This window comes from Hemiscyllium ocellatum, chromosome 10, assembly GCF_020745735.1.
Source record: "Hemiscyllium ocellatum isolate sHemOce1 chromosome 10, sHemOce1.pat.X.cur, whole genome shotgun sequence".
NCBI lineage: Eukaryota > Metazoa > Chordata > Chondrichthyes > Orectolobiformes > Hemiscylliidae > Hemiscyllium > Hemiscyllium ocellatum.
The window spans coordinates 85,991,150-86,015,627 of record NC_083410.1 but is presented as its reverse complement, the minus strand read 5'-3'; the positions used below and the strand labels follow the sequence as shown (position 1 = coordinate 86,015,627).

At 38.2% G+C, this 24,478-nt stretch overlaps 1 protein-coding gene across 9 annotated transcripts in view; it reads left to right on the top strand.

Annotated features, from left to right (window-relative positions):
- The window catches only part of LOC132819834 (mitogen-activated protein kinase kinase kinase kinase 3), a 416,845-nt gene that overhangs the window by 328,073 nt on the left and 64,294 nt on the right, over nucleotides 1-24,478 (top strand). For 6 of the 9 annotated variants that reach the window (XM_060831690.1, XM_060831689.1, XM_060831686.1 and 3 more), the window contains 5 exons: nucleotides 1,338-1,396; nucleotides 10,375-10,413; nucleotides 10,695-10,748; nucleotides 12,474-12,516; nucleotides 19,604-19,775. In XM_060831690.1, the coding sequence (XP_060687673.1) occupies nucleotides 1,338-1,396; nucleotides 10,375-10,413; nucleotides 10,695-10,748; nucleotides 12,474-12,516; nucleotides 19,604-19,775 (367 nt within the window). The remainder of the gene's footprint in view (nucleotides 1-1,337; nucleotides 1,397-10,374; nucleotides 10,414-10,694; nucleotides 10,749-12,473; nucleotides 12,517-19,603; nucleotides 19,776-24,478) is intronic. The other 3 variants (XM_060831692.1, XM_060831691.1, XM_060831688.1) reach the window with 2 other exon arrangements.

Below are 24,478 nucleotides of genomic sequence, written 5' to 3'. Positions count from 1 at the left end.
TATTTTCAGTATAATTCGCACTGTAAATATTTGCTATAAACTCTGTGTTAGGATTGAGCTCTCCACTATCACCTGATGGAGTGTTGCTCTGAAAGCTAGTGTGCTTCCAATTAAACCTGTTGGACTATAATCTGCTATTTTAACATAGTAATGATCCTGAATTTTCAAATCAGCAAAGAGTAAAGCAAGTTCTCAGTTGGTTGTTACAAAAGTTGATTGCTGTAGACCAGAATGGGTGTTGTCTGTACATGTGAAAAAGTAGAGTTTTTGTGAAAGGATTTGTCAAGGAAAAACTTTGATTTGTAAAGTACTTTTCATATGATGTGAAGCAGTTTGAAGTTCAGTAGTTGTGTCATATTTATAACATTACAACTTATAGCAAGGTCTGACAAACTGTACTGTGATCAGTGATTAGATGATGTTTGTTTAGTTGGAAAATGATGTGCATCTGTAAGACAACAGAGAGAATTTCTCCGCCCTTTGAAATAGTTGCTGGATAGTGTTCTCTTGCTTTTCCGAAAGAGGAGACATCTTCGTTTAATATCTCAACCAAAAGAACAGTATTTTTGGTACTGCAGCCCTCTCCTGATACTGCACTGCAATGTCAGTCAAACATTTATGCTGAATTCTGGGATATGATTTGAACAGGGAGAGAAATGTAAGAAGGGTTTATGCCCGAAATGTTGAATCTCCTGTTCCTTGGATGCTGCCTGACCTGCTGCGCTTTTCCAGCAACACACTTTCAGCTATGATTTGAACAGACAATCTTCAGCCTTGGCTGAGTGTGCTTACCCACTGAGTTACAGCCAGTGCCAGTTTACAAGGAAGAGAATGTGCCAATTTGCCCATACCTCCGCTACAGTAATCAGAGAAATTTCCTTCATTTGTGAGAGAATTTAAAAGAGTGGATGGAATACTGGCACCTGAAAGCATGTTCTTGGTTAAGATTGAAGTGCTAATGAGTAAATAATCATGAAGAGGAAAGTGTGCATATTGGATGAAAGCTGCCTCCTGTTGCAGGATGTTGTGATTCAGACCTGCAACTAAACTACTTGTGGTTGGTTTTTTTTCTTGAAATTCATTAGACAACTTGTCAGGTATTAATTGTTTTACATAAATTGCAGAAAGTTAAATTTACAGTTTAAGGTTTTGTTTGGAAAATTCTAATAGTAAATTTGGGATTCACAGATTCTTTGCTTCAAAAATCTCCCAAATCTATCCTAACATTCTTCCATTTTATTGTTAAAGATTTTATGAATTTTTTTCTATTTGCAGTAATTATAATTGGTATGAATACATATATTTGCAACATATATTTGTTTTCTTTGAACCTGCAGGATCTACAACTAGAATATGGCCAAGGACCCCAGAGCAGTTATTTATTAGGTGGAAATAAGTAAGCATTTTATAGTTTGCTTTTACTGAAATGCATGTGTTTTGCTAGTTGCACTTTAATTGGTATTAACAGACACTCATAAATGTTAAGATATAAAATATATAAAAATTGAATATTTCCTTTCTACTTTTAGGTATTAGATCTGTGAATAGCAAGGATTAAGTCACATGCAAAGCATAAATTTTCATTAATCAGAAAAATGCAAAATAATTAGCTGACATTGTGTTGCCTATGATTAATACACTGAAACACACTTGCATTTATAATACCCAGAATGCTTCATAGACAGTAGATTAGTTTTGAAGTGTAGGCAGTTGTATTCAATTATGGTCAATTTAAGCAATGGTTATGTTCCAAAAGCAGCACATAATTAAATGGGCAATTTTATCTATCTTGAAAGGTCTGATTGTAAAGGCATAGGTCAGGACATCAAACAAACTTCTTTATTGTTTGAATAGTACCCTTGGGATTTTCTGAAACCATTTGAAAAGGCACATGAGATTCATTTGATGTCTCCTTCAAAAAGTGACACCTTGACATAAGTTATTGACTTGCTATATATAGAGTTTGTGCTGAAGTAGGATTTAAACCTACAAGCTTCTGACTTGGCTGATAGGGAATTGTAGCCTGTTGCAAACCATGGGAAGCTGACTATCTCAAACTGTGAAATGCTTTCTTAATGGTTAAAATTTGACTTGTGTCTCGATCATCTATAACTTATTCTATTGTTATGTGATGAAAGACCAACTTGCTTTGTTATCTTTACATCTGACATTTTTCTGTATATCTAGAAATATGCTTAATTCCCACTAAAAAGAATTTGCAACACACAATGCTTGTAAATCCTGTGTTAAAGGAGCCTGTTAATAATTTTTTCATTAAAAAATATAAGCTCTTGTTTCCTAATGGCTTCACATTCAGTGCCTGATTGTAAGGGCAATTTCCTAGATTTTTGTAAGGAATAATGTGGGCAGGAATTTTTGGAGAAACGAGAAATCGGGCTGCAAGCAAATTCAAGTCTAATTTACATGCAAAGTCTTTATGAAACAGACCGTGCACTGAATTTTAGGAATTAGCCCATGGTGTTAACCTTGTCCAGGTGAACTCAGGTGAGCTTCTTGAGACTAGTTTTTAGTTATTTGTACTGACTATTAGACTCCAGTTTCATAGAGTCCTACAGCACGGAAACATACCCTATGGTCCAACCAGTTCATGCTGAACATAATCCCAAACTAAACTAGTCCTACTTGCCTGCTGCTGGCCCAGGTCCCTCCAAATCTTTCCTGTTCATGCATGTATCCAAATATTTTTTATCCACATTCATAATTTCCTCAGGAACTTCATTCCACATGCGAACCACCCAAAAATAAAATTGTGCTGCATGTCTTTTTTAAAATCTTTCTCGTCTCACCTTAAAAATGTGACCCTTAGTCTTGAAATCCTGGGGGGAAAGACAACTATCATTAACTCTATCTATACTTCTCATTAGTTTATAAACTGCAGTAAGGTGACCTGTCTACCTCCTACACTCCAGTGGAAAGCATCCTAGCCTGTCCAGCCTTTCTCTATAACTCAAAACTTCATACCTGGCAACATTCCTGGTAAATGTTTTCTGTAACCTTCTTCAGCTTAATAATACCCTTCGTATAACTGAGCGATGAGAACTGGACATGTATTCTAGAAGAGGCCTCACCGATATCCTGTACAACCTCAACATGACTTCCCAACTCCTATACCGGAAGGACTGAGTAAAGAAGGCAAACTTACCAAATTGCTTTTTAACCACCCTGTCTATATGTAACGCAAACTTCAAAGAATTATGTACCTGCACCCCTAGGTCTTCCTGTTCTCCAACACTATCCAAGGCTCTATCATTAATTGTATAAACTGTACCCTTGTTTGTTGTACCAAAATGTAAAAGCTTGCATTTATCCAGATTGAACTCCATCTGCAATTTTTCAGCCCATTGATCCATACGATGAAGGTCCCTTTGTAATCTTTGAAAACCTCCTTCAGTGTTCACCTGCAAACTTACTAACCATGCCTTCTATATTCAATAAATGACAAACACAAGAGGACCAGAATTGATTCCTGTGGAACACCACTGGTGACAGGCCTCTGGTCCAAAGAACAACCCTCCAACATCACTCAGTCTCCTGCCATTAAGCCAATTACGTATCCAATTGGCAAGCTCACCCTGAATTCCATTTCACACTTGCCAGCATTTGGCCCAGAACCCTCAAAACCCTCTAATTCATATCCATCCAAATGCCTTTCTGATGTTGTAATTGTACTCTCCTTCACCACCTCTAGCAGCTCATTCCATACACATAGCACTGTCTGCATGAAGAAGCTTCCCTTAGGTCTCTTTCAAATCTTTCTTCTTTCACCTTAAACCCATGCCCTCTAGTTTTAGAATGCCTTGGCTATTCACGCTATACATGCCCTTCATGATTTTATAAAGCTCATGATTTTATACAGTCGCCTTCCAGTCTCTAATACTCCAGGGAATAAAGTCCCAGGCTATTCAGCCTCTCCCAGTAGCGTAAACCATTCCATTCCAGCAACATCCTTGTAAACCTTTTCTGTGAGAGCTTTTGTGATTCCTTAGTTAAACATCCTCTTTTTCTTTGGCTCGATATTTTAGAGTCATTATTTTTGATGTGTGACAGTTGGATTTAAAGTGATGCTTAGCTGCAATATCTACTGCAGAGTGAAACTGATTGTGCCTCAACCAACTTTCGAGCAAAAATATTGTGTGTCAAGTGGCCTACTGTGCTATATGAATCTATGATTTGAGGAAAGAAGATGCATATGTTGAACTTGGGGAAGATTGACTTTTAGGAATATGTGGCTGTCAATTCTCCTTGAAAATGGTGCAAGAAAGCCAGATTTTTACTGTTTAGCTTGCCTGTAATTAGGATCAAGAAAGAAAAGTGTTGCAGTATATTCAAATTATTAAATCTTGGATCTTCTACCAGAATTGTGGTATGTTTACTTGGATTTTCATTTTGATCAGTGATCTAGCTTCAGTATTGTCTTCATGGTTAGCTGATATGAATCTAGCATCCTAGTTACAAAAATCAAAGAAAATGCAAATCCTGAAGATACAAAATGGGTTACTGATTGCTATTATCCCATGCTAAAGGCCATTTTCATCATCAGTATTTTGAAAGTTGTCCGGTAGGATGCAAATAAACAAGCAAACAGTGTATATTGCTGAAACTGATGTCACACACACCAATCAGACACTCATGTTAAGCATTTGTGTCAAAATGCCAATACACACAGATTTTTTAATAAATTTATTTCTGGCATAACTGGCTGGCCGAACACGCTATACATGACCTTCAGGCAAGTCATAGCTTCTTGAACTGCAATTAATTATGCTGACTATGAAGAAAAGTAACCCAATTGTAACGATTAGACTAGAAACATTGAACCTTGACTGCCCACATAAATGTGTTCTTAACCTTTAACAATAGACAAGTACAAATTTCCCAATTTAGCAACTTTAAGGCTGTTGACAGTTATCATGTTTTTGGACTGAACTATTCATGACCAGTTACTTAATCGATCAGTCAGTTTTATCTGTGCTGTTATTGGTAGTTCATCATCAGATATTCTTTCATCAGTGTAGACTTCCCTGTCACTATATGCCTTCATTGCTCCTTCCTTCATTAACCAATATTTACACTGCATTGGAAACTTCCTTTGGATTTTGATCCTTCATTGAATTCATTGTCCTCATTGTAGACTGGTTGAATCCCAACTTATAAAGTGCTCTGTGCCTTGAATACAAATAACAATTACTTTTGAAGACAATTTCCTTGAACTTGCTTCCTTTATCTGTTGTAATGTCCTAATTGACTGTATGTTGTAATCAGAAATCATTTCTCCAGATCCCTCTGGAGTTTAAAGCTGCCCCTGGAAGATGGGTTTTCTTTTAAGCAATCTTTTTCACTTTTGATATCTCTCAAACTGTAAGTTGGTCCAGGTTTTGACTGCTATTTCCACATTCAGGGGGACCCTTGCCTTGCTTGTGAATGGGGTACAAGCATTCTAATTATTGCTCAATTCTAGGCACTGCCCACTCCCACATATGTTACTGTCAATTTATTTTCCAATTTTAACATCTATGATTATGAATTAATTTAGCTGTTTCTCTCTGTATCATTCTACATGTTCTCCTATTTCCGGCGTTTTTACTGAAATAGAGGCAAATTTATTGCTTCAGAACTTGAAACAATAACTCTTAATCTCTCTGTTTTATCTTTATTTTATTGGTGTTAAAAATCCAAATTAGTAAAGTAGGGGTGAAAATGTGTTGCTGGAAAAGCACAGCAGGTCAGGCAGCATCCAAGGAGCAGGAGAGTCAACGTTTCGGGAATGAGCCCTTCTTCAGGAAGAAGAAGAAGGGCTCATTCCCAAAACGTCGACTCTCCTGCTCCTTGGATGCTGCCTGACTTGCGCTTTTCCAGTAATAATTTTCAGCTCTGATCTCCAGCCTCTGCAGTCCTCACTTTCTCCTAGTAAAGTAGGGGCATAGGAACTGGAGTCAGTCATTTATCCCTCAGGCATGTTTTGCCATTTAGCAAATTGATGGCTGGTCTCTTACCTTAGTGTAAATATTTACCTGTTTGGCATATATCCCAAATGCCTTTGATTAACAAAATACTATCAATTTCAGATTTAAAGTTAATATTTGACTTACCACCAGCTTTAGTTTGTGGAAGTGTGTTTCAAATTTCTACCAACATTTGCATATAAAATAATTCCTAACTTTACTCCTAACCAAAACTGGCTGTAATTTTTAGGCAGTGTGCCCCTACCCCTTTCTCCTGCATCAACAGAAATGGTTTTCAATCCAGATGCTGTCAGTTTCCCTTAATACGGCAAGCCTTTTATTAACGAGCACCTACTAACATTATCTTGTTAATGTATCTATTTTACTTAGAATAGATTTTTTAATGAGTTTTGAAACTGACCTTGCCTTAGACGCTTTTGCTCAGAATGGTTGATTGTTACAGCACTTTTAGATTTTTTTTGGATACTATTGTTGCTTCTGTTTCTGCATATGGGTGGTTAAAAACAGTCATGTGATTACTGATTTTATTAGTATTATGTAAAAACATGTATGCCTCTGCTCTTTCATGCTAATGTTATTTCTAATGCTAAATCTTCGAGACTCATGGAAAAGTTCTTGCTATTTTTCACCTTCCTTGAAGGCATTGACATTTGATCAGTGTATGTTGAACTCTCATTCTTCAGTGTACCCTTTAAATTATTATTCTCCATTAATGAGGGTTGGCAGGCTAATCCGTCACATGTAAGCACAATCTTACCCACTACATTCCAGTGCACCTTTTCCAAGGGTCACTGGGTAGTGATCATGAGCATAAATCCTCGCTGCCTTGGTTAAGATCATCTAACTCACTAACCTCAAATCTGTAATCTTTTATTAGGCTTCATTACATGTGATCTTTACAATTTGAACTGTTGAGCGAAGCCTTTTTATATTCTCATAGTCAATATTTATCCCTCAACTGAGAGATACCCAAAACAATACCCAAACATAATTTGGTTATCATTGCATTGTTTTTTTGTTGAACTTTGTGCATGCAAATTGGTTGCCACAATTCTGTGATTATGTCTGTGATTACACAATAAAAGTACTTTGCTATAAAGTGCTTTGAACCTGTTCAAGGTTGTGAAGTGCACTATTTTATATATATGTTTACAGACTTTCTGTAACTGGAGTCCAATACCTAAAGTTCGTTAGTTCAGGCAGGGGCACATGGCCTACATATCTAAAGGTTGAGATACCTCATAAGTTGTCATAATGTAAATTTTGCATTTTATGAGCTTAGTTTTTGGTCTGGCTGTAAGGTGAATTATCTTGTGATTTTGATTCTCAATAGTGGCCCTTCAGAAATCGGAATAAGAAAGAATCCGAAGCAGAAAGAAAGGGCTATATTATGACTGTGGACCTGAATTCTTGATCACAGCAGGGCAACCTACTATGTGGCAGTACCCATATAAAACCTGGTAGAAAGCACTAGCCTGACAATATCAACAAAGTTGTTTACTTAGCACGATTACCGATGGAGCTGAGGCAGTCCTAGTAATCTGTTGGAGCACAGCAGGGTAAATTGTTGTGAGGGCCTTAGGTTCCTATTGAGCACTAGTCTATAATGCCATCCTGGCAGACATCTGAATATATATGTTGACAAGTATGGAACTTATTGCTTCAGTGAAAGTATTTCACTCATTTGAAATGTCCCAATCTTATGCTTTAACCTGGAGTCATTTGGTCGGCATGGACAGGTTGGAATGAAGGGTCTGTTTCCATGCTGTACATCTCTATGACTCTCATAGAAGTTCACTTCTTTCTTGCCTCCTTTCAAGACTGGAAGTAAAATCAAAGTTCTCCCTTCTCAAATTAAGCTAAGATCAACCAACTAACTCCTGTAGTGAACTACCCGTAGTGCCTGAATGTTTCTATGTTTGGACAACCCTAAAACTATGTAGTCTGACCAAAGCCTGAGTGCACAGTTTTGAGCATTACTTTTTTTGACTACTTTCCTGTTTGGCAGTACAGTTCAGCATTCAATTTTCTTAATTCTGTGCTCCACAAAAGCTGGAGAGATTATAGAGACTCTAAGACAGTGAGGGGAAAATTTTGATTTGGCACACTAGTAGGCACAGGAATCTTAAAGTCTATATGCTTTTGTCTGGTTTGATTGAGGAAAGCAGCGCACATACCCGTAATATAACCTGTTCAGCATGATTGTAGCATGCAGCCCAGTATGAAATGTTCTGCTGATTTGCCTGCACGTTCAGCAGGGGATCTAAATGTGTGCGTGGATAACACACCATTTGGCACCCTGTCACACTTAAAAAGGAAGTGCACTGAGGTTGTAACAGTTGCTAGAACACTTTTGAAGTCTTTCATGGGTGGAAGATGACTGATAACCAGAAAGTCAAAGAAGACTCCCAAGTTCTCTACACTGTGGGAGAACTTAGTTTAAGAAGTTGAAAGAAAGAAAAAGTCCATGTTTCCACAGGAAGCCTTTGTGATACAGCTTGACAAGGAAATCTGAGCAGGTCAAAGTGGAGATGATCTGAAGGTCTGGCTGTAATCCATGAAAATGTTCAATGACATACAACTGGCGAAATCACTCTGTATGTCTTCAAATGACATTATATATGCACTACACCAGCAACATCCTGTACTGCTTAATGAATCACAGCTCTATCGCTCATTTATAATCAATTTAGATTCTTATCTAACATTCAGATGATGATATAAGTGAAAACTTAAGTTTGTGATTCCACAATCCAGTTCTTTTTGCATTAATAGCTGATTTCACTCTGGTCCACTTATGATTGTACTGTTGACTGTCCATTTTAAAACAAGATAGTTCCTTATTAATTTGGTTCTACACATTAAAATGCACAGTTCAAATCTGATCTGTTTAACCTTAAAGTTCCGACATGAGAAATGACATCTCTGACATGCTGGATTGAGAGAACTGGGAGCCCTGTCTGTTGAATATCTGATCTTGATTAGCCATTAGACTGAACTTTAGCACTCATCTGAAGTTTTTAATCATAGATCACTTGCCAGTCTCCTTTTGAATCTAAGAGTAATTCTATTGCTGTATTCTCACTACAGCCAGAATTGACACTATATTTTCATTATGCAAGATGGTGTGTCTTGCATGGAATCATATAGGAAGTTTGTAGTTATTTATTTCCTTTTGATTCCAAGATGCAAGGCAAACAGTAACTAAAGACTAGGATATCGGTAGCAAGGCTACCAAGGAACAAACTATGGATCATTCTACCTGTAAGTGCAGTTACACTTAAATACAAATATGCAACATGGCATAATTCTCAAATGCTAAAAATAATTATCCAGAATTTATTGCAGCACTCAGCAATGCTAATTGCAGATTAGTTGTAACAGTAAGTCATCCCTACCCTTCTGAGAGTTGAGTATCTTGATTTGTTCCTGTACAGAGTTGAGGATGCACAATGAAGGAGATAGAAAACCCACCTGGTAGGGTCCTTCATCTTTCAATAAGTTACCTGCCCACACACTATTGCTTACACCGTCTTTGTGGATTTGCAAGGGCATAATTATTAATTCAGATCAAATGAAAGTGGCATAAAACATTTGGCTTTATGCGATAAAAGAAAATCAGTTAATGTCACTTATTTGTGTGCTGTCACATTTTTTATCTAGACAAAGTACTTGATTTCCACAAAATGGAGAATGTGTTACTTTCTCAAAATAGAGAAGATCCTTCATCTGCCTTAATTGCCAAATTGTTATTTTCTTTTCAAAATCACACTTTTATAATGATAGGTATAGGTATGTTTTGCCATATTGGTTCTCTTTTAAGAAGCCAACATTTTAAATTCCAGTTTAGACATTTTATTTAAAAAAGTGAACTCTTGTCTTCATGTCCTTTTACTATTTGAGATAAATTGAGTAAGAATCCTTCATGTCATTGGATCTGTTCAGTTTGTTTTTAAAAAAAAATACTGCCCAGTTGACTTAGAGTCAGTATTGTTGAAAATCAAAATCTAGTGTGCGTGGGATGTTTTAGCATATTTTCATGATCAGCTAGGTAAATCAATTGTTTAAGGTCAATATTTTCTCCAGTAAAGATGACAATTAGCATTACTTTGCAAAACATGGCAGTAAATAGTTGCATCGTGTATTATATATTACTGAAATATAATAACACATTTTGATATTGACACCACTCTTTGGTGTTCATTTGAATTTCTGCACCTTTTTTGTGATATTTTATGCATATAAAGTTTTCCAATACTGTGTAGCAACATCATGATCGTGCTGTTTATCCTCTTAAGTTTGGTTCATATGTATTCAAAAAGTATATAATTGTGTACTACTTGCTGTGAAGTTTAAAATAAGCCCTTGTTTCCTGTTTTAAAATTCCAAGGAGTCTCCTAAAATCAGTAGAAGAGGAACTGCATCAGCGGTAATTTTTCTCTTGTTGCCTTTCGTAAAGTAAAAATCCTCCTTTAGCTTTTTTTAAAAACAACGTAGTGACCTAAAGGTAACATTTGCTTGTCATATAGATTTTATACAAGTCTAATTTTCCAAGCTATCTTTCGATTAATAATACAAAAAAATTATTAGAATACATAGAACTCCATATAGAGCAAGCCCCAAAGATAGTGCATGCCAGAATTCTTTATTTTAGCTGAAATTGTTCCACTGAAATCCACTGAGCCATAAGTACCTTGTTCATCTCCTTAGGGGACACGTGGCACATTTAGATGATGATGATGGTGATGATGATGAATCTGAACAGTAAGTCATTTCTTCTTCTAGTTTAGCTGAATTCGGTTTTACTTTGAGTTCTATTCAGAATATAAGTCGGAATGATCGCCATTAAAATCTGCATGACATTCTACAACCTCCCTAAATTCAAACCAGCTAAACGAAAACATCCTAATATGATTCATTGTCATCCTGCTTGGCTGCCTTTTTTTTTCCTCTTGAAGCCTTGAGATACATTAATGTATTGCCATTGAAAACACTGATTATTTTATTTTCAAGTTTTTTTGCCATAACCACCTGACAGCTGAATTAGCGTGACTTTTTCAGATATATAATGCAGCTCCAACTTCATTTTTCAAAACTTATAGAATGCATGTGCTACGTAGTTGAAAATAAGTGAGCCAAAACGTCATGAACTGTATCTTGGGTTGCTAGTATCATTATATCATATAGCAAGTGTTGGATGTTTTTTATATAGTTCCTGTAGATACTTTAGAATGTGAGAGTTCAGAGCCCATCTCATAATGACTGGACAATGACATTTTTTTTTAAATGAACTAATATTGATACTGATGTAAATTCTCTTGCATGTCACTAATCATCAAAAATGCCGACATTTAGTAATTGTTTTGCAACATGTGACCATTCTGGCTGTGATAATATGATGAACAAGCTTGAAGATAAAAATACTAACCTGATACAAATCTACCACAGTTCTGTGGTAGCCAACAGGATGTTAGCTGCTCTGCTTGGAATGAAGTGAAGTAAAAAGTGAATTGAACACTGCAATTTAAGTCAAATTTGAGGAAAATTTAATCCAAAACTGCCCTTTAGTTCTACTGATTCAGATTGAATTTAGGTTCAGCATTGTGGCTGTATGCATTTTCAAGTCTTTTGTCTTTTGTCTTTTTCAAGTGATTTACAACAACTAAAATCTACTTCTCAGTTATCCTGTGACATGTCCTAGATTTATATACAAATAGTTCTTTTTTGAAATGCAGCAGGGGATGAGACACTTTTGTAGTACAGTAGCTTACTTGTAATGGTGTCTGAACTTGCATTAAATCTTGTGTATGGTATGAAAAAAGAGATGATTGGTGTTTCTCTGCTTTTCAAGAAGCACCAAGACAATGTAATTTGTTTAACTTAATAACACTCAAAAATGTGCCACTGGAATGTAGAATACTTGAACTCATTTAATAAAATACTTCTACTGTCAGAAGGAAATATAAAAAAGAATGCAAGTACTTTTTACAAAATCGGGTATCCACAAATTGCATTTTGTTATTGGCTGGCACATGCACAAGTAAAGAAAATTGCTTTATGGAATGTATTTGGATAAAATTGGCAATTTTCTTGTGTGCTTATAAGAAGAAATGGCATTGAATAAAATTTCAGCATTACGATTGGTTTTTGTAGTGCAAAGAAGGGACAGATAGCCACTGAAGACTAGCATTTTATAGGCATGGCAGGTGAAATGGAGGGGGCAAGTATTTTATCAGAGTGCAGTACAGAATTTAGCATGACAAATACTGTCTCAGCTGGTGCAACTACAGTTAGTTGCTTATTCGTAAGAATGAAATTTTACTATTTAGCTCTTTCAAGAGATGCATATAGCACAGGAAATTTAGAAGTTTATTCTCTTGCATAGAGTTCTCAGATAGTAGCAAGTATTTGGGACTTAAGTTGTGTGATCTAATATATACAGTGCATAGTGTCATATTATTAATTGTTGGTTTTATTTTGAATCTGTAGCTCAACAATGAAACCCAGGATGCCACCACCTCTTCCTCCCAAGGTAAATTGGCAAAATTTGTGTACACCAGATGTTTAAGATGACAGTCTTGGTTTACAGTTTATGGGAGTTGCAAAATGGGAGAAAGTTGCTCGAATGGGCATGCAGTCATTTGCAGTTTTGTAGCTGTGTTTGGTGAATGGGTTTGAAAGCAAAATAATGAATATTGCATCAATGGTACTCATTTGTTCTTTTTAATGTACATTATTTTAAATAGTTACTCTTTGTTTGTGTTTGATATGAATGAAAATGTTTCATCCTGTGCCATGATGTCATTGAACTGGTATAGTAGACTCAAGTGATTGAATTGTGTGCTGCTGTGTTTTGTAGCAAGATTAGTACCTGTCTGTTCACAAGTAATGAATGTATTCACGTAGTAGTCGTGATTTGGAGGTGCAGGTGTTGGACTAGGGTAGACAAAGTTAACCCTTCCCCTATTACCGCAGGAATTGCAAAACCTGCACCCACACCTCCCCCTTCCCCTTCACCTCCGTTCAAAGCCCCAAATGAGCCTTCCACATCAAATAAAAGTTTCACCGACATTTCTACACATGTCATTTACTAAATCCGTTGCACCCAATGTGGTCTCCTCTACATTGGGGAGACAGGATGCCTACCTGCATAGCGCTTCAGAGAACATCTCCGGAACACCTGCACCAACCAACCCCACTGTCCCATGGCCAAACACTTTAACTCCCCCTCCCCCTCCACTGAGGACATGCAGGTCCTGGGCCTTCTCCATCGCTGATCCCTAACCACCTGATGTCTGGAGGAAGAGCACTTCATCATCATCCGCCTTGGGACCTTCCAACCCCACAGCATCAATATGGACTTCACCAGTTTCCTTGTCTCCCCTCCCCTATCTTGTCCCAGTTCCAGCCTTCTGGCTCGGCACTGCCCTCTCTCTGACCTATCACCGTTACCCCTGCCTCCATCTGCCTGTTGCACTCTCAGCTGCCTTCCCCCGGGTGCGCGCGCGCGTACAACACACACACAACACACACCCTCCTGAACTATAACCTGGTGTTATGTGATTTTGTATGTCACATAGCAGCCCAGATTAAAGGAATGTCTTCAGACACTCTACATGGAAACATCCATAGATTTTGGAGTCAGGATGAATTGTAAAGCATGATAAAAGTAGGATACTTTGAGGGACACTTTAAGTCATTGAGAGTTGCGGTAGGGTGAAAGAAATCTAATGACTTACCTCTGGTCTATAAGTCAAAGATATCTGGTCTGGTTCATAAGAGAGGAGAAAATTGTTTTGATAAAGTGGTGCCAGCCTGAGAGTGGTTTGAAGATACATATTTCAATTGGTACAGGTAGGAATATTCCATAGTCCACGGCTCCACTCTAAGGAATGTGTTAAATCTTAAGGCAGTTACCATAGATAGAGGTGCATTAAAAAAAAGTTACAGAAACTGAATAGAATCCCTCATGCTGTATGTTTGAAGTGATTTTGTGAATAAAATGAGCATCACAATTAGTCACTTGCTAATAGACAACTTATACATTGTCAAAGAAAAATACATGATGTCAAATATTTTTGTCTTGCACTATCAGGACTGAATTACAATAGTGTCAAATTGCAAAGAGAGCAATCTTGTCAAAAGTGTTACTAAAGTTCATATAATTAACATCATCAATTCAGCCTTCATTGATCTTTTTGGTTACTTGCTGAAAAAACTGAATGAAGTTTGTGGGACACTATTTCCCTTCAAGCTAAGCCTGCATTGGCCCATATTCCTCCAAATCTTCCCTTTTCATGTATTCATCGAAATGCTTTTTAAATGTTGTAACTGTTCCTGCATCCACACAAAAACAAAGTTGCCCCTCAGTCCTCCTCAAAATTTTCTTCTGTCACCTTAAAAATATGCCCCCTAATTTTGAACTTGCTTACCCTAAGGAAAAGATCCCTGCTATTCATCTTATCTATGCCCCTTATGATTTTATGAACTTCTGTAAGGTCACCCTTCAACCTCCTACGCTCCGGTGAAAAGTATTTGAACCTATCCAGCCTATTTTTATAACTCAAACTTCCATCCCTGGCATCATCCTGCCAAATCCTTTCTGAACCCTTTCCAGTTTAATGATACCTTTCTATAGCAGGGCAACCAGAACTGTACACAGTACTCCAGAAGAAGCCTCACCAATGTTCTATACAAACTCAACATGGTATCCCAACTCCTATACTCAAAGGTCTGAGCAATGAATTTCAAAGAATTGTGTACCTGTATCCCTAGGTCTCTCTGTTTCACAACACTACCCAGGGCTGTTCCATTAATTGTATAGGCCCTGTTCTTGTTTGTTTTAACAAAATGCAATACCTCGCATTTATCTAAATTAAACTCCATCTGTCGCTCCTCAGACCAAATTGATCAAGATATCTTTGTAATCTTAGATAACCCTCTTCACTGTCCACTACCACCAATTTCTGTGTCATCTGTCTCTTGTATTCTCATCCAAATCATTTACATAAATGGCAAACAAAAGTGGACCCAGTACCGCTGAAACACCACTGGTCACAGGCCTCCAGTCCAAAAAACAACCCTGCACCACCAACCTCTGTCTTCTACTGTCAAGCCAATTTTGTATTTAGTTGATAACGTCACCATGAATCCCATAACATCTAACTTTGATTGATTGATTATAATTAATTAATAATCTTGTCAAAGGCGTTACTAAAGTCCACATAAATAACGTCAACAGTTCAGCCTTCATTGATCTTTTTGGTTACTTGCTCAAAAAACTGAATGAAGTTTGTGAGACACTATCACCCTTGCAAAAAAAAAAGGTGACTACGCCTAATCAGTCCTTGCCTCTCCAAATACATGTAATTCCTATCTTTTAGAATCACATCCAACAACTGACCCCTGCCGCTAATATCAGTCTTACAGGCCTATAGTTCCCAAACATTTCCTTACAGCCTTTCTTAAATAAAGGCACAATGTTAGCTACTCTCCAGTTCTCTGGCACATCATCCATGGATAAAAATGATATAAATGTTTCTGGTAGGGGTCCTGCAATTTCTTTCCTAACTTCCCATGTGACCTCTTGCCTGAAACATTGATTTTCCTGCTCCTCTGATGCTGCCTGACCTGCTGTGCTTTTCTAGCAATACACTCTTGACTCTGATCTCCAGCGTCTGCAGTCCTCACTTCCTCCTTTAGTTGTAGCTAATATGAGTGAACCAGTAGATGTAAATTTGGACGTGTCAGTAAGTGCAGTGTATATATTGTTAATATAGTCATCCTCGTTGAGGAAGACTTTCAAGTCCCTTTGTTTAACCTCCGATCAGTTATCAAATGTCCTTGGTGCCTCATGTATTTGTAAGTAACATCTTGCATAAGTAAGAAATGCGATAGGTTTTTTGTTCTCTATATGCAAAAACTACACAGTCACTAAAACAGCTTAATTCTATGTTTGTATGGAAAGATTTTTTCATTAATTAAGTATACTTTTGCAATAAATGAAGTCCCTTTGTCTAGCTTACAAGTATGTGTGTCTGCGTTAGTCTTGAGGCCTCAAATGTCACTGAACATTTGCATTATATGTTTTAGATCGTTTAGCTATTTCTTCAAGAACTCCCATTTTCATTGGACACTGTTTTATGGCAGGTAGCTAGGAAATTCAAAGTTCTGCATGACATGAATTGGCCAAATGGTTGAGTGAGTTGGTACAAACAGTTCTATGTGTTCTTCCGTATACACAGTGAAGGATTCTTTCATCTTTGCAAAGCTGATACAAGGTATCGATTGCAATGTTATGCCTCACACTGATTTGGTATTGCTAGCCTGTTCAGAATATGCCACTCAAGGAAACTGTAGATGTTTGCACTGCGTCTGTATACCATGGGAACTCTGTGTTCTGCCATTGACTGAATCAGTGTTCATTGAGCTTATGAACTTAGCAACTGTAATGATACTATGGCTTTAGAAGGTCTATTTTGTCCTTTATTTTAATTATGACAGGTTTAGACAGAGGTAATGAGCAATCTGCTCAAGCCAGTAAAGTAAAAAGCTTTTGAGATCTTTGGGTTTTTTTAAGTTGGGACAATAAAAGCCACCCGAATGGGTGGGGTCAAGCTCCCACAAAACCAAAATTTTATTTTTATTTTAGCTTTCAGTAGCAGTTGTTGATGGGGTCATGAAGCTGGATGTGAAAGCTCTAATTCCTTTCTTTGTTATAGTTAAAAGCTGGGGTTCTCTTCCCTTTGCTAGAATTACATGTGAGATAATCTATTTTATTGAATTCACCTGTGTCAAGGGTGTGTTTATGGGATGTTACTATATTGGAACAGTTAACTAGTAGTAGTTATCCCTTATTTTGTTAAGCATTTCGATAGAGTTACAGTTAAGCCAATTATTTTATCTTTCTTTTATTGTATTTTAACTATAGTGTATGAATAAAGTGTGTGTTTGATTCAAAATGGTAATTTGACCAATGGAATTGCATCTGGAATGCAATACCTGGCACATGCCTTTAAAATAAAAAGACTTTTGGGTTTAGTTAAGTAAAAATAGTGTTGCCTTGGGATCCTCTCTAGGCCTAGTTGTTGCTAATATATTTATTGGTTTCCAAAAGAAACACTTTTTTTGATGGAATTACTTTTCACCTCTTATCATCTGCATATTGAAAATGTGCAAAGGGTATGTTTGACTTTGCAACTGTATGTAATAATTTTCTTAAACATCTTAATAGACTCTATCGAGGGCTCAAATTTATCTGTGAAATAGAGAAGTTTAACAGTCTACGTTTCCTCATGCTTGTTGAGAAATCAGTAACAGACCCACTGTTACTGGTCTATGTACATGTCTGGAATTATGCCAGAATGCTAGGTAGAAATCAAGAGAAGACTATTAGTTGCTTTTGTTTACTCATTGTTTGGAATATTGAGGTCAGGATTAATTGAGGGTAGACCAATTTTATGCTGATTAAGCATAGACCAAACTCAAAATCATTTGGTGTCTATAATTCAGCCTTACGAATAATGATTCATTTGGGCCTTTGAATTATTGTATGAGCGTTAGCTCTTCGTTGGCAATTAAGCTTGAAAAACATATGAACAGAAAGGTAATTTTGTGTTGTATGCTGCAATGGGATTGATTCAGAATAGATCTATGAACTCAGCTGAGCATTGTTAGGTGCTGTAGGTCAGCAGCAGAATTGTATTCAAACAAAGCCAAGGATATCCCTTGCTTTCTCATTACCATCAAACCAAGGATCACCTCTGTTTCAATGAAGGGTACAGGAGAACATGCTGGAGCAGCAGCAGGCATGCCTAAAAATGAGGTGTTAATGAAGCTACAGCACAAAACCACTTGCACGCCAACAGCAAATTTAGCATGCACACGACAGAGCTAAGCAATCCTTCTCCAATACATCAGATCAAAACTCTGCAGTTTTGCCCCCTACGATTGTAAATGGTGGCAAAGACTGGAGAAGGAAGCTTCACAAATTTATCCAGCCTAATTGATGGAAGAGCTAGTACAAATTGTAACAGACCAGGTTGAAGTATTAGCTGCCATCTTTAGCCAGAAGTAATGAGTAGATAATCTCTCTTTGTCATCTTCTGAGATCACCAGTTCAAGTTAATTTGATTAACCTTAAATCAACAAACAGGCTTACCCCTCTATCAGGAAACTGCAAAGGCTATGGTCTCTTGACAACATTCCTGCAGAAGAAACTAAGAAACAGGAGCAGGAGAAGCCCACTTGAAGTTTCAAGCTTGCTCTGCTCTTCACTGAGGTTGTGGCTGATCTACTATGACACCATTTTCCTGCACAATCCCTGTATCCCTTGATATTTTTAATATATAGAAATTGATTGAACTAGCTGTACCCATAGCCATGCTGGTGGAGAAAAGCTACAACAGTGACATCTACTTAGTGATGTGGAAAATTGACCAGGTATGTTCTGTCCACAAACAATGAGACTAATCCAGTACAACCAGTTATTGCCTCATCAGTCTATAGTTGATTGCCAGTAAAGTGATGGGAAGTGTCTTTTGACAATGCTATCGAGTGTCATTTATTCAGCAATAACCTGCTCACTAGCTATTGGTTGGATTCCACCAAGCCTCATTGCTTCTGACATTCTTACAGTTGTGGTTGAAGAGTGGGCAAAGAAACTAAACTTGAGAGCTGAGATGAGAGTGAAAGTCCTTGACTGTCAGGCAGCATTTGACTGAGTATGATATCAAGGAGCCTTAACAAAACTGGAGACAAAAGAGAAATCTCTCAGCTGGTTTGAATATCAGCCGAGCACAAAGGAATATGGTTGTGATAGTTATAAGGCCAGTCATCTCAGTTGAGAGATGCTGCAAGAATCTCTCAAGGTAGTATCCTGAGCCCAGTCACCTTCAGCTATTACATCAGTGAAATTTATTCCATCATAAGATCATAAATGGTGGTGTACACTGATGACTGCATAATGTTAAATGTCTTTTGTAACTCCAAACATGCTAAAACATCTTCAAGACTTTGATAACATTCAGGCTTGGGTTGTTCAGTATCATACGAGTGACGGCAATGTCCATCTTCAGCCGTAGAAAATGTAACCATTTCTCCATGACAATCAATGGTATTGCCATCCTGAATATCTCACTGTCAACATCCTGGAATCTTGTCAGCAACCAGAAACTGAACTGGACCGGTCATTTCAACAATTGGTAAAAGATCAGGTTGCCAATTTCACTCCCATCTAATGAAAGAATTTTTAAAATCTGTTATCGTCAGCTAAATTTTTCAGATGCCTTTTGCTTTCAACACAAACTCATGAGCATTCTATGATGGTTGTCTTGGGAATGATAATAGCTGGTAAATGTAGCAATAAATTTATAGCTCTAATCACCTCATTGGATGACTGATTATTTGTCTTAAAAATCTTTAGAATTAGCAGAAACTGATTAATTGAGGGTCATTTTGAAACCTGTATTCATTCTTTGTTTACGTTAAGAGAAAAAAAACAGTTAAGTGTAAAAATAACACATCAGCAAGTGCTAGGCTTATAGAAATTTGATAGATCTGAAACTTTCAAAAATTGCTGTCTTTTTTAAAAAAAATTATTTTTCTTTTATTATATTCAGCCAAAGTCAATCTACGTACCACAAGAAAGCAGTTATCCTGAGGAAGAGAATCAAGGCACAATCAAGAGATGTCCATCTGACAGCCCTGCACGGCCAAGTACACAAGTGCCACCAAGACCTCCCCCTCCACGGTTACCTCCCAACAGTAGTTATATCAGGACCAGTGTCTTAGGTAATGACAGTGAGATGGAAGACTAAGTGGGAGTCTTTAAACAACGAAAGAGATGCCTGGAAGGCTCTCATGATAGGGCTGGTGAGAGTAAGACTTTTCCATTACCAGCAAAGTGTTTGAATTTTCACCAGTTATTCATCTTCATCTAATACAAATAGACGTAGCTGAAACATTTTGATTTCAGCTTTCCATTGTATCAAGCATCTTTCTTTTAATTTGCCATGAGCATGGGTGTGAAATTTAATAACTTTGGATAACTCGACAATTTGCTTTCAAAGCAACATAATGCTGGAAAAAGTTTAAGGTTGAAAGGTCAGTTCTGTTTTTCTTTAAACTTAATTTAGAATATAAATTATCATCTATTTCCAGTTGATTCCCCCATTCTGTCTTGAGGTTCCTGAGTTCTGTGATTTTTACAGATGCCAAGAGTTCTCTAATATCTTAATAAAAACAAAAAGAACTGTGGTTGGTGTAAGTCAGAAACAAAAACAGAAGTTGCTGGAAAAACTCAGCAATTCTGGCAGCTTTTGTGAAGAGAACTAGTCAACTTAGTTTTGGATCTGGTGACCCTTCCTCAGAACTGATGCTAGGAGAAAGTTGTTTTTAATGCAGATGATAGGGGGGGGGGGAGGGTTAGGGAATAAATGAGAGGTGAGGATAGAGCCCAAAGAGAGAGAAGAACAGTTGCACAGACAAAGATTCGATAATTATCTGGCTGGGAGGGTGAATAGCTGTTCATGGAGACTGTTAGTGGATAACAATAGTGAGTAATGGCAGACTCTAAAAAGGCGGGGTGTGTGTGGTTGGGGGACTACGACATGGGGAAATTCAAGCCCTAAAATTATTGAACTTGATATTAAGTCTGGAGGGCTACAAGGTCCCCAAGCAGAAAATGAGGTGATGTTCTTCTAGCTTGCACTGAGCTTTGCTGGAGTACTGGATACATAGAATATTCCTTTTTCCAGTCCTACTCTGGCCCGCAGCTACAACTCTTTCTCCAATATATCGATGAGATCATCAATGCTGCTTCCTCCTCTCATCTAGAATTGGAAAAGTTCATTAATTTCGCTTCCAATTTCACCCTACCCTCATTTTCATCTGATCTATCCCTGACTCCTCCCTTCCCTTCCTTGACATATCTGTTTCCATTTCTGGGGATAGACTAACCATTAATATCCACTATAAACCCATCGACTCCCACAGCTACCTGAACTATACATCCTCGCACCCTGTTTCCTGCAAAGAATCCATTCCATTCCTCGGTCTCCATCGCATATGTTGCAGTGAGACCAACTTCGCCAAGGGAGCCTCCAAAATGTCCACCACCTTCAGCCTTGAATTCCCCAGCACCATTGTCAACAGGACCCTCAACTGGGTCTGACCCAGCTCAGGCACTTCTGCCCTAACCCCCTCTTTTCCCTCCTGCAACAGTGATAGGGTTCTCCTTGTCCTTGCCTACCATCCCACCAGCATCCACATCCAGGCGTTCATCAGTAGCCATTTCTGCCACCTCCAGCAAGATGCCACCTCCAGACACACATTCTCCTGCCCTGCCTCGGCCCCTTCCGCAGGGGCTGTTTCCTTCACAACACCCTGGCCCACTATTCCTTCTTTTCCATCACCACCTCACAGCCCCATTGCACCTTCCCTTACAACAGCCAAAGGTGTAACACATGCCCATTTACCTCCTTCCTCGTCCGTATCTAAGTGCCTAAATATATGTTCCAGGTAAAGCAGCACTTTATGTGGATTTCTCACAATCTAGTCCACTGCATTTGCTGCTCACAATGCGGTCTCCTCTACGTTGGGGAAACAAAGCATAGACTGGGTGACCTTGACCTTCCAGTTGCCTGCGGCTTTAACGCACCACCTTGGTCTCTAGGCAACATCTCTGTCTCATGTTTGCTGCAGTGACCTAGCCCCCTGCCCCACACACCAGGCCTTATTATCACCTGGTCTTCCATTACATACTACATATTGTTAGCTACTAACAGTCTCCATTTAATATCTTCACCCTCCCAGCCAGATCATTATCGACTTGTCTATCCAATTGTTCTGCTCTCTCTTTGGGCTGTATCCCTACCTTTTGTTCACTTCTCAACCCCTCCCATCCTATCTTCTGCATATAAACAGACATTTTCCTAGCTACAGTCAGTTCTGAGGAAGTGTCACCGGACCCAAAACGTTAAATTTTGATTTCTCTATACAGATGCTGCCAGACCTGCTGAGCTTCTCTAATATCTTGTTCAAGTGATCATTTTTCATTTCCGATCTGAGTCTTTGAGAGTTTTATCTCATGGTGATGCATGCGTTGTATATTGAATGAGGGCAGATTGGGCAACATTTATCACCACTCACCATTTACGAATTCAATAACAACTCACATTAATGTCGTGACTTTAATTAGGAACACAATGTGCTTCAGAGAAGCACAATCGGACAAAGTCCAACAACGAACAAATGTAGGAGATTCTGAGAGGGGCTGCCTGAAATGTTGCTCTAGGTGATTGGGTTTAAAGGACTTGAAGGAGCAGACTGGCTTTTGGAGGTAATTTCACAGGTTGGGGCGTAGGAGGTTGGAAGTATGTTGCTGGTGATGCTGCAAAGAGAGTTTGGAATGTTAAATGGGCTAAAGTTGGAGGAACTCAAAGTTCAAACAGTTTGTTGAGGCAGAGAAGTTAGGAATGCAAACATATAAAATTGGAGCAGAAGTAGAACATTTGGCCTGTCTGGTCTGCTCCTGACCTCAACTCCACATTTCTGCTAACCCACAATAACCTTGGATTTTTGATTAAAAAAGGATGTACTTCTGTCTTAAAGGAATTCAATACTCCCATTTCCACTGCTTTCAGTAGAAGAGAATTCCAAAGACTTGCAACCCTCAGGAAAATGCCCTCTCCTCCATCATAATTGGGAACGTCTTATTTTTAAATTATAAAGAGAATTAGAATTAGGTTTTATTGTCACATGTACTCAAGTTCAGGGATACATGAGTACAGTGAAAAGGGTACAAAGTCGTCATTTCCGGCACAGTCTATTAGGTATTAAGGTGCAAAGTAAAGAATCTCGGGCATCCATTAGAAAAATAAAGTTAAAAGTTCAGCATTACAGTCGGACTAAAGCCGAGAAAAAAATAAAAGCAGATGGAGCAGCTGAGTCTGCCCCAAGCTTCACTGAGATTCTACACTGGACTTCACAGCGAGGCCGGGAGTCTGTGCAAGGTTTCTCTGTGAGGTTGGGAGCTTGACAGTGTGTTAAAGACCTAATGGAACATAACAATCCATATTTTAACTGAAATATTGGTGGACTAGGAGCCAATATAGTTTGGTGATGATAGGCGCAATAGCTGAGTGGGATGCAATGATCATTTTGATTAGTTATGGGATGTGACTGATATTCATAGTGTTAACCCAGCAAGGAGTATATGCCTTTAAGACTTGAACAAAAAAGCAAGAAAATAATACGAGCCTTTTCGAAGAGAAGAAAAATTTAAAAGGTACAACAAATGGATTTTATAAATTGTACTTAGCTCATTAATCCACAAAATGTGTTATGTCATAAACAGTAATCCATATGTATATTGAAACAGACTCTTCAGTCCAACACGTCCATGCCGGCTAGATATCCTAACCTAATCCAATCCTATTTGCCAGCACTTGGCCCATATCACTGTAAATCCTTCATATTCGTATACTCATCCATGCCTTTTAAATGTTGTAATTGTACCAGCCTCCACCACTTCCTCTGGTAGCTCATTCCATACACACACCACCCTCAGCGTGAAAAAGTTGCCCCTTAGGTCCTTTTTAAATTTTTTCCCTCTCACCCTAAACCTATGCCCTGTAGTTCTGGACTCCTTCACCCCAGGGAAAAGATCTTGTCTTTTTATCCAATCCATGCTCCTCTTGATTTTATAAACCTCTATAAGGTCACTCCTCAGCCTCCGATGGTCCAGAGAAAACAACCCCAGCCTATTTAACCTCTCCCTGTAGCTCAGATCCTCCAACCCTGGCAACATCCTTGTCAATCTTTTCTGAACCCTTTCATATTTCACAACATCCATCCTAGAGGAGGGAGACCAGAATTGCACGCAATATTCCAAAAAATGGCCTGACCAATGCCCTATACAGCTTCAACATGACCTCCTGTACTCCTGTACTCAATGCTCTGACCAATAAAGGAAAGCATACCAAAATCTACCTGCGACTGTACTTTCAAGGAGCTATGAACTTGCACTCCAAGGTCCCTTTGTTCAGCAACATTCCCCACGATCTCACTATTAAGTGTATAAGTCCTGCTCTGATTTGTTTTTCCAAAATGCAGCACCTCACATTTATCTAAATTAAACTCCATTTGCCACTTCTCAGCCCATTGACCCATCTGATCAAGATCCTGTTGTACTCTGAGGTAATCTTTGCTGTCAATTTTGGTGTCATCAGCAAACTTACTAACTATATCTCCTATGTTCACATCCAAATCAGTTATATAAATGTTTATTTTAACTTTTAAAACCAAAAGATGATTAAAGTGGTGGGTCCCATTCCCCTGCCTTATAAGTTTACACTTGCCTCCCAGAAGAGTTATCCTTTTGAAGATACTTTTTGACCTATTTAAATTTTCTTGTTCTATAAAATGTGGCCATGTTATTTTCCATGGTCACAGTCTTCATCTACCCACAGCTGCAGAAGCCACTGGTTTATCTT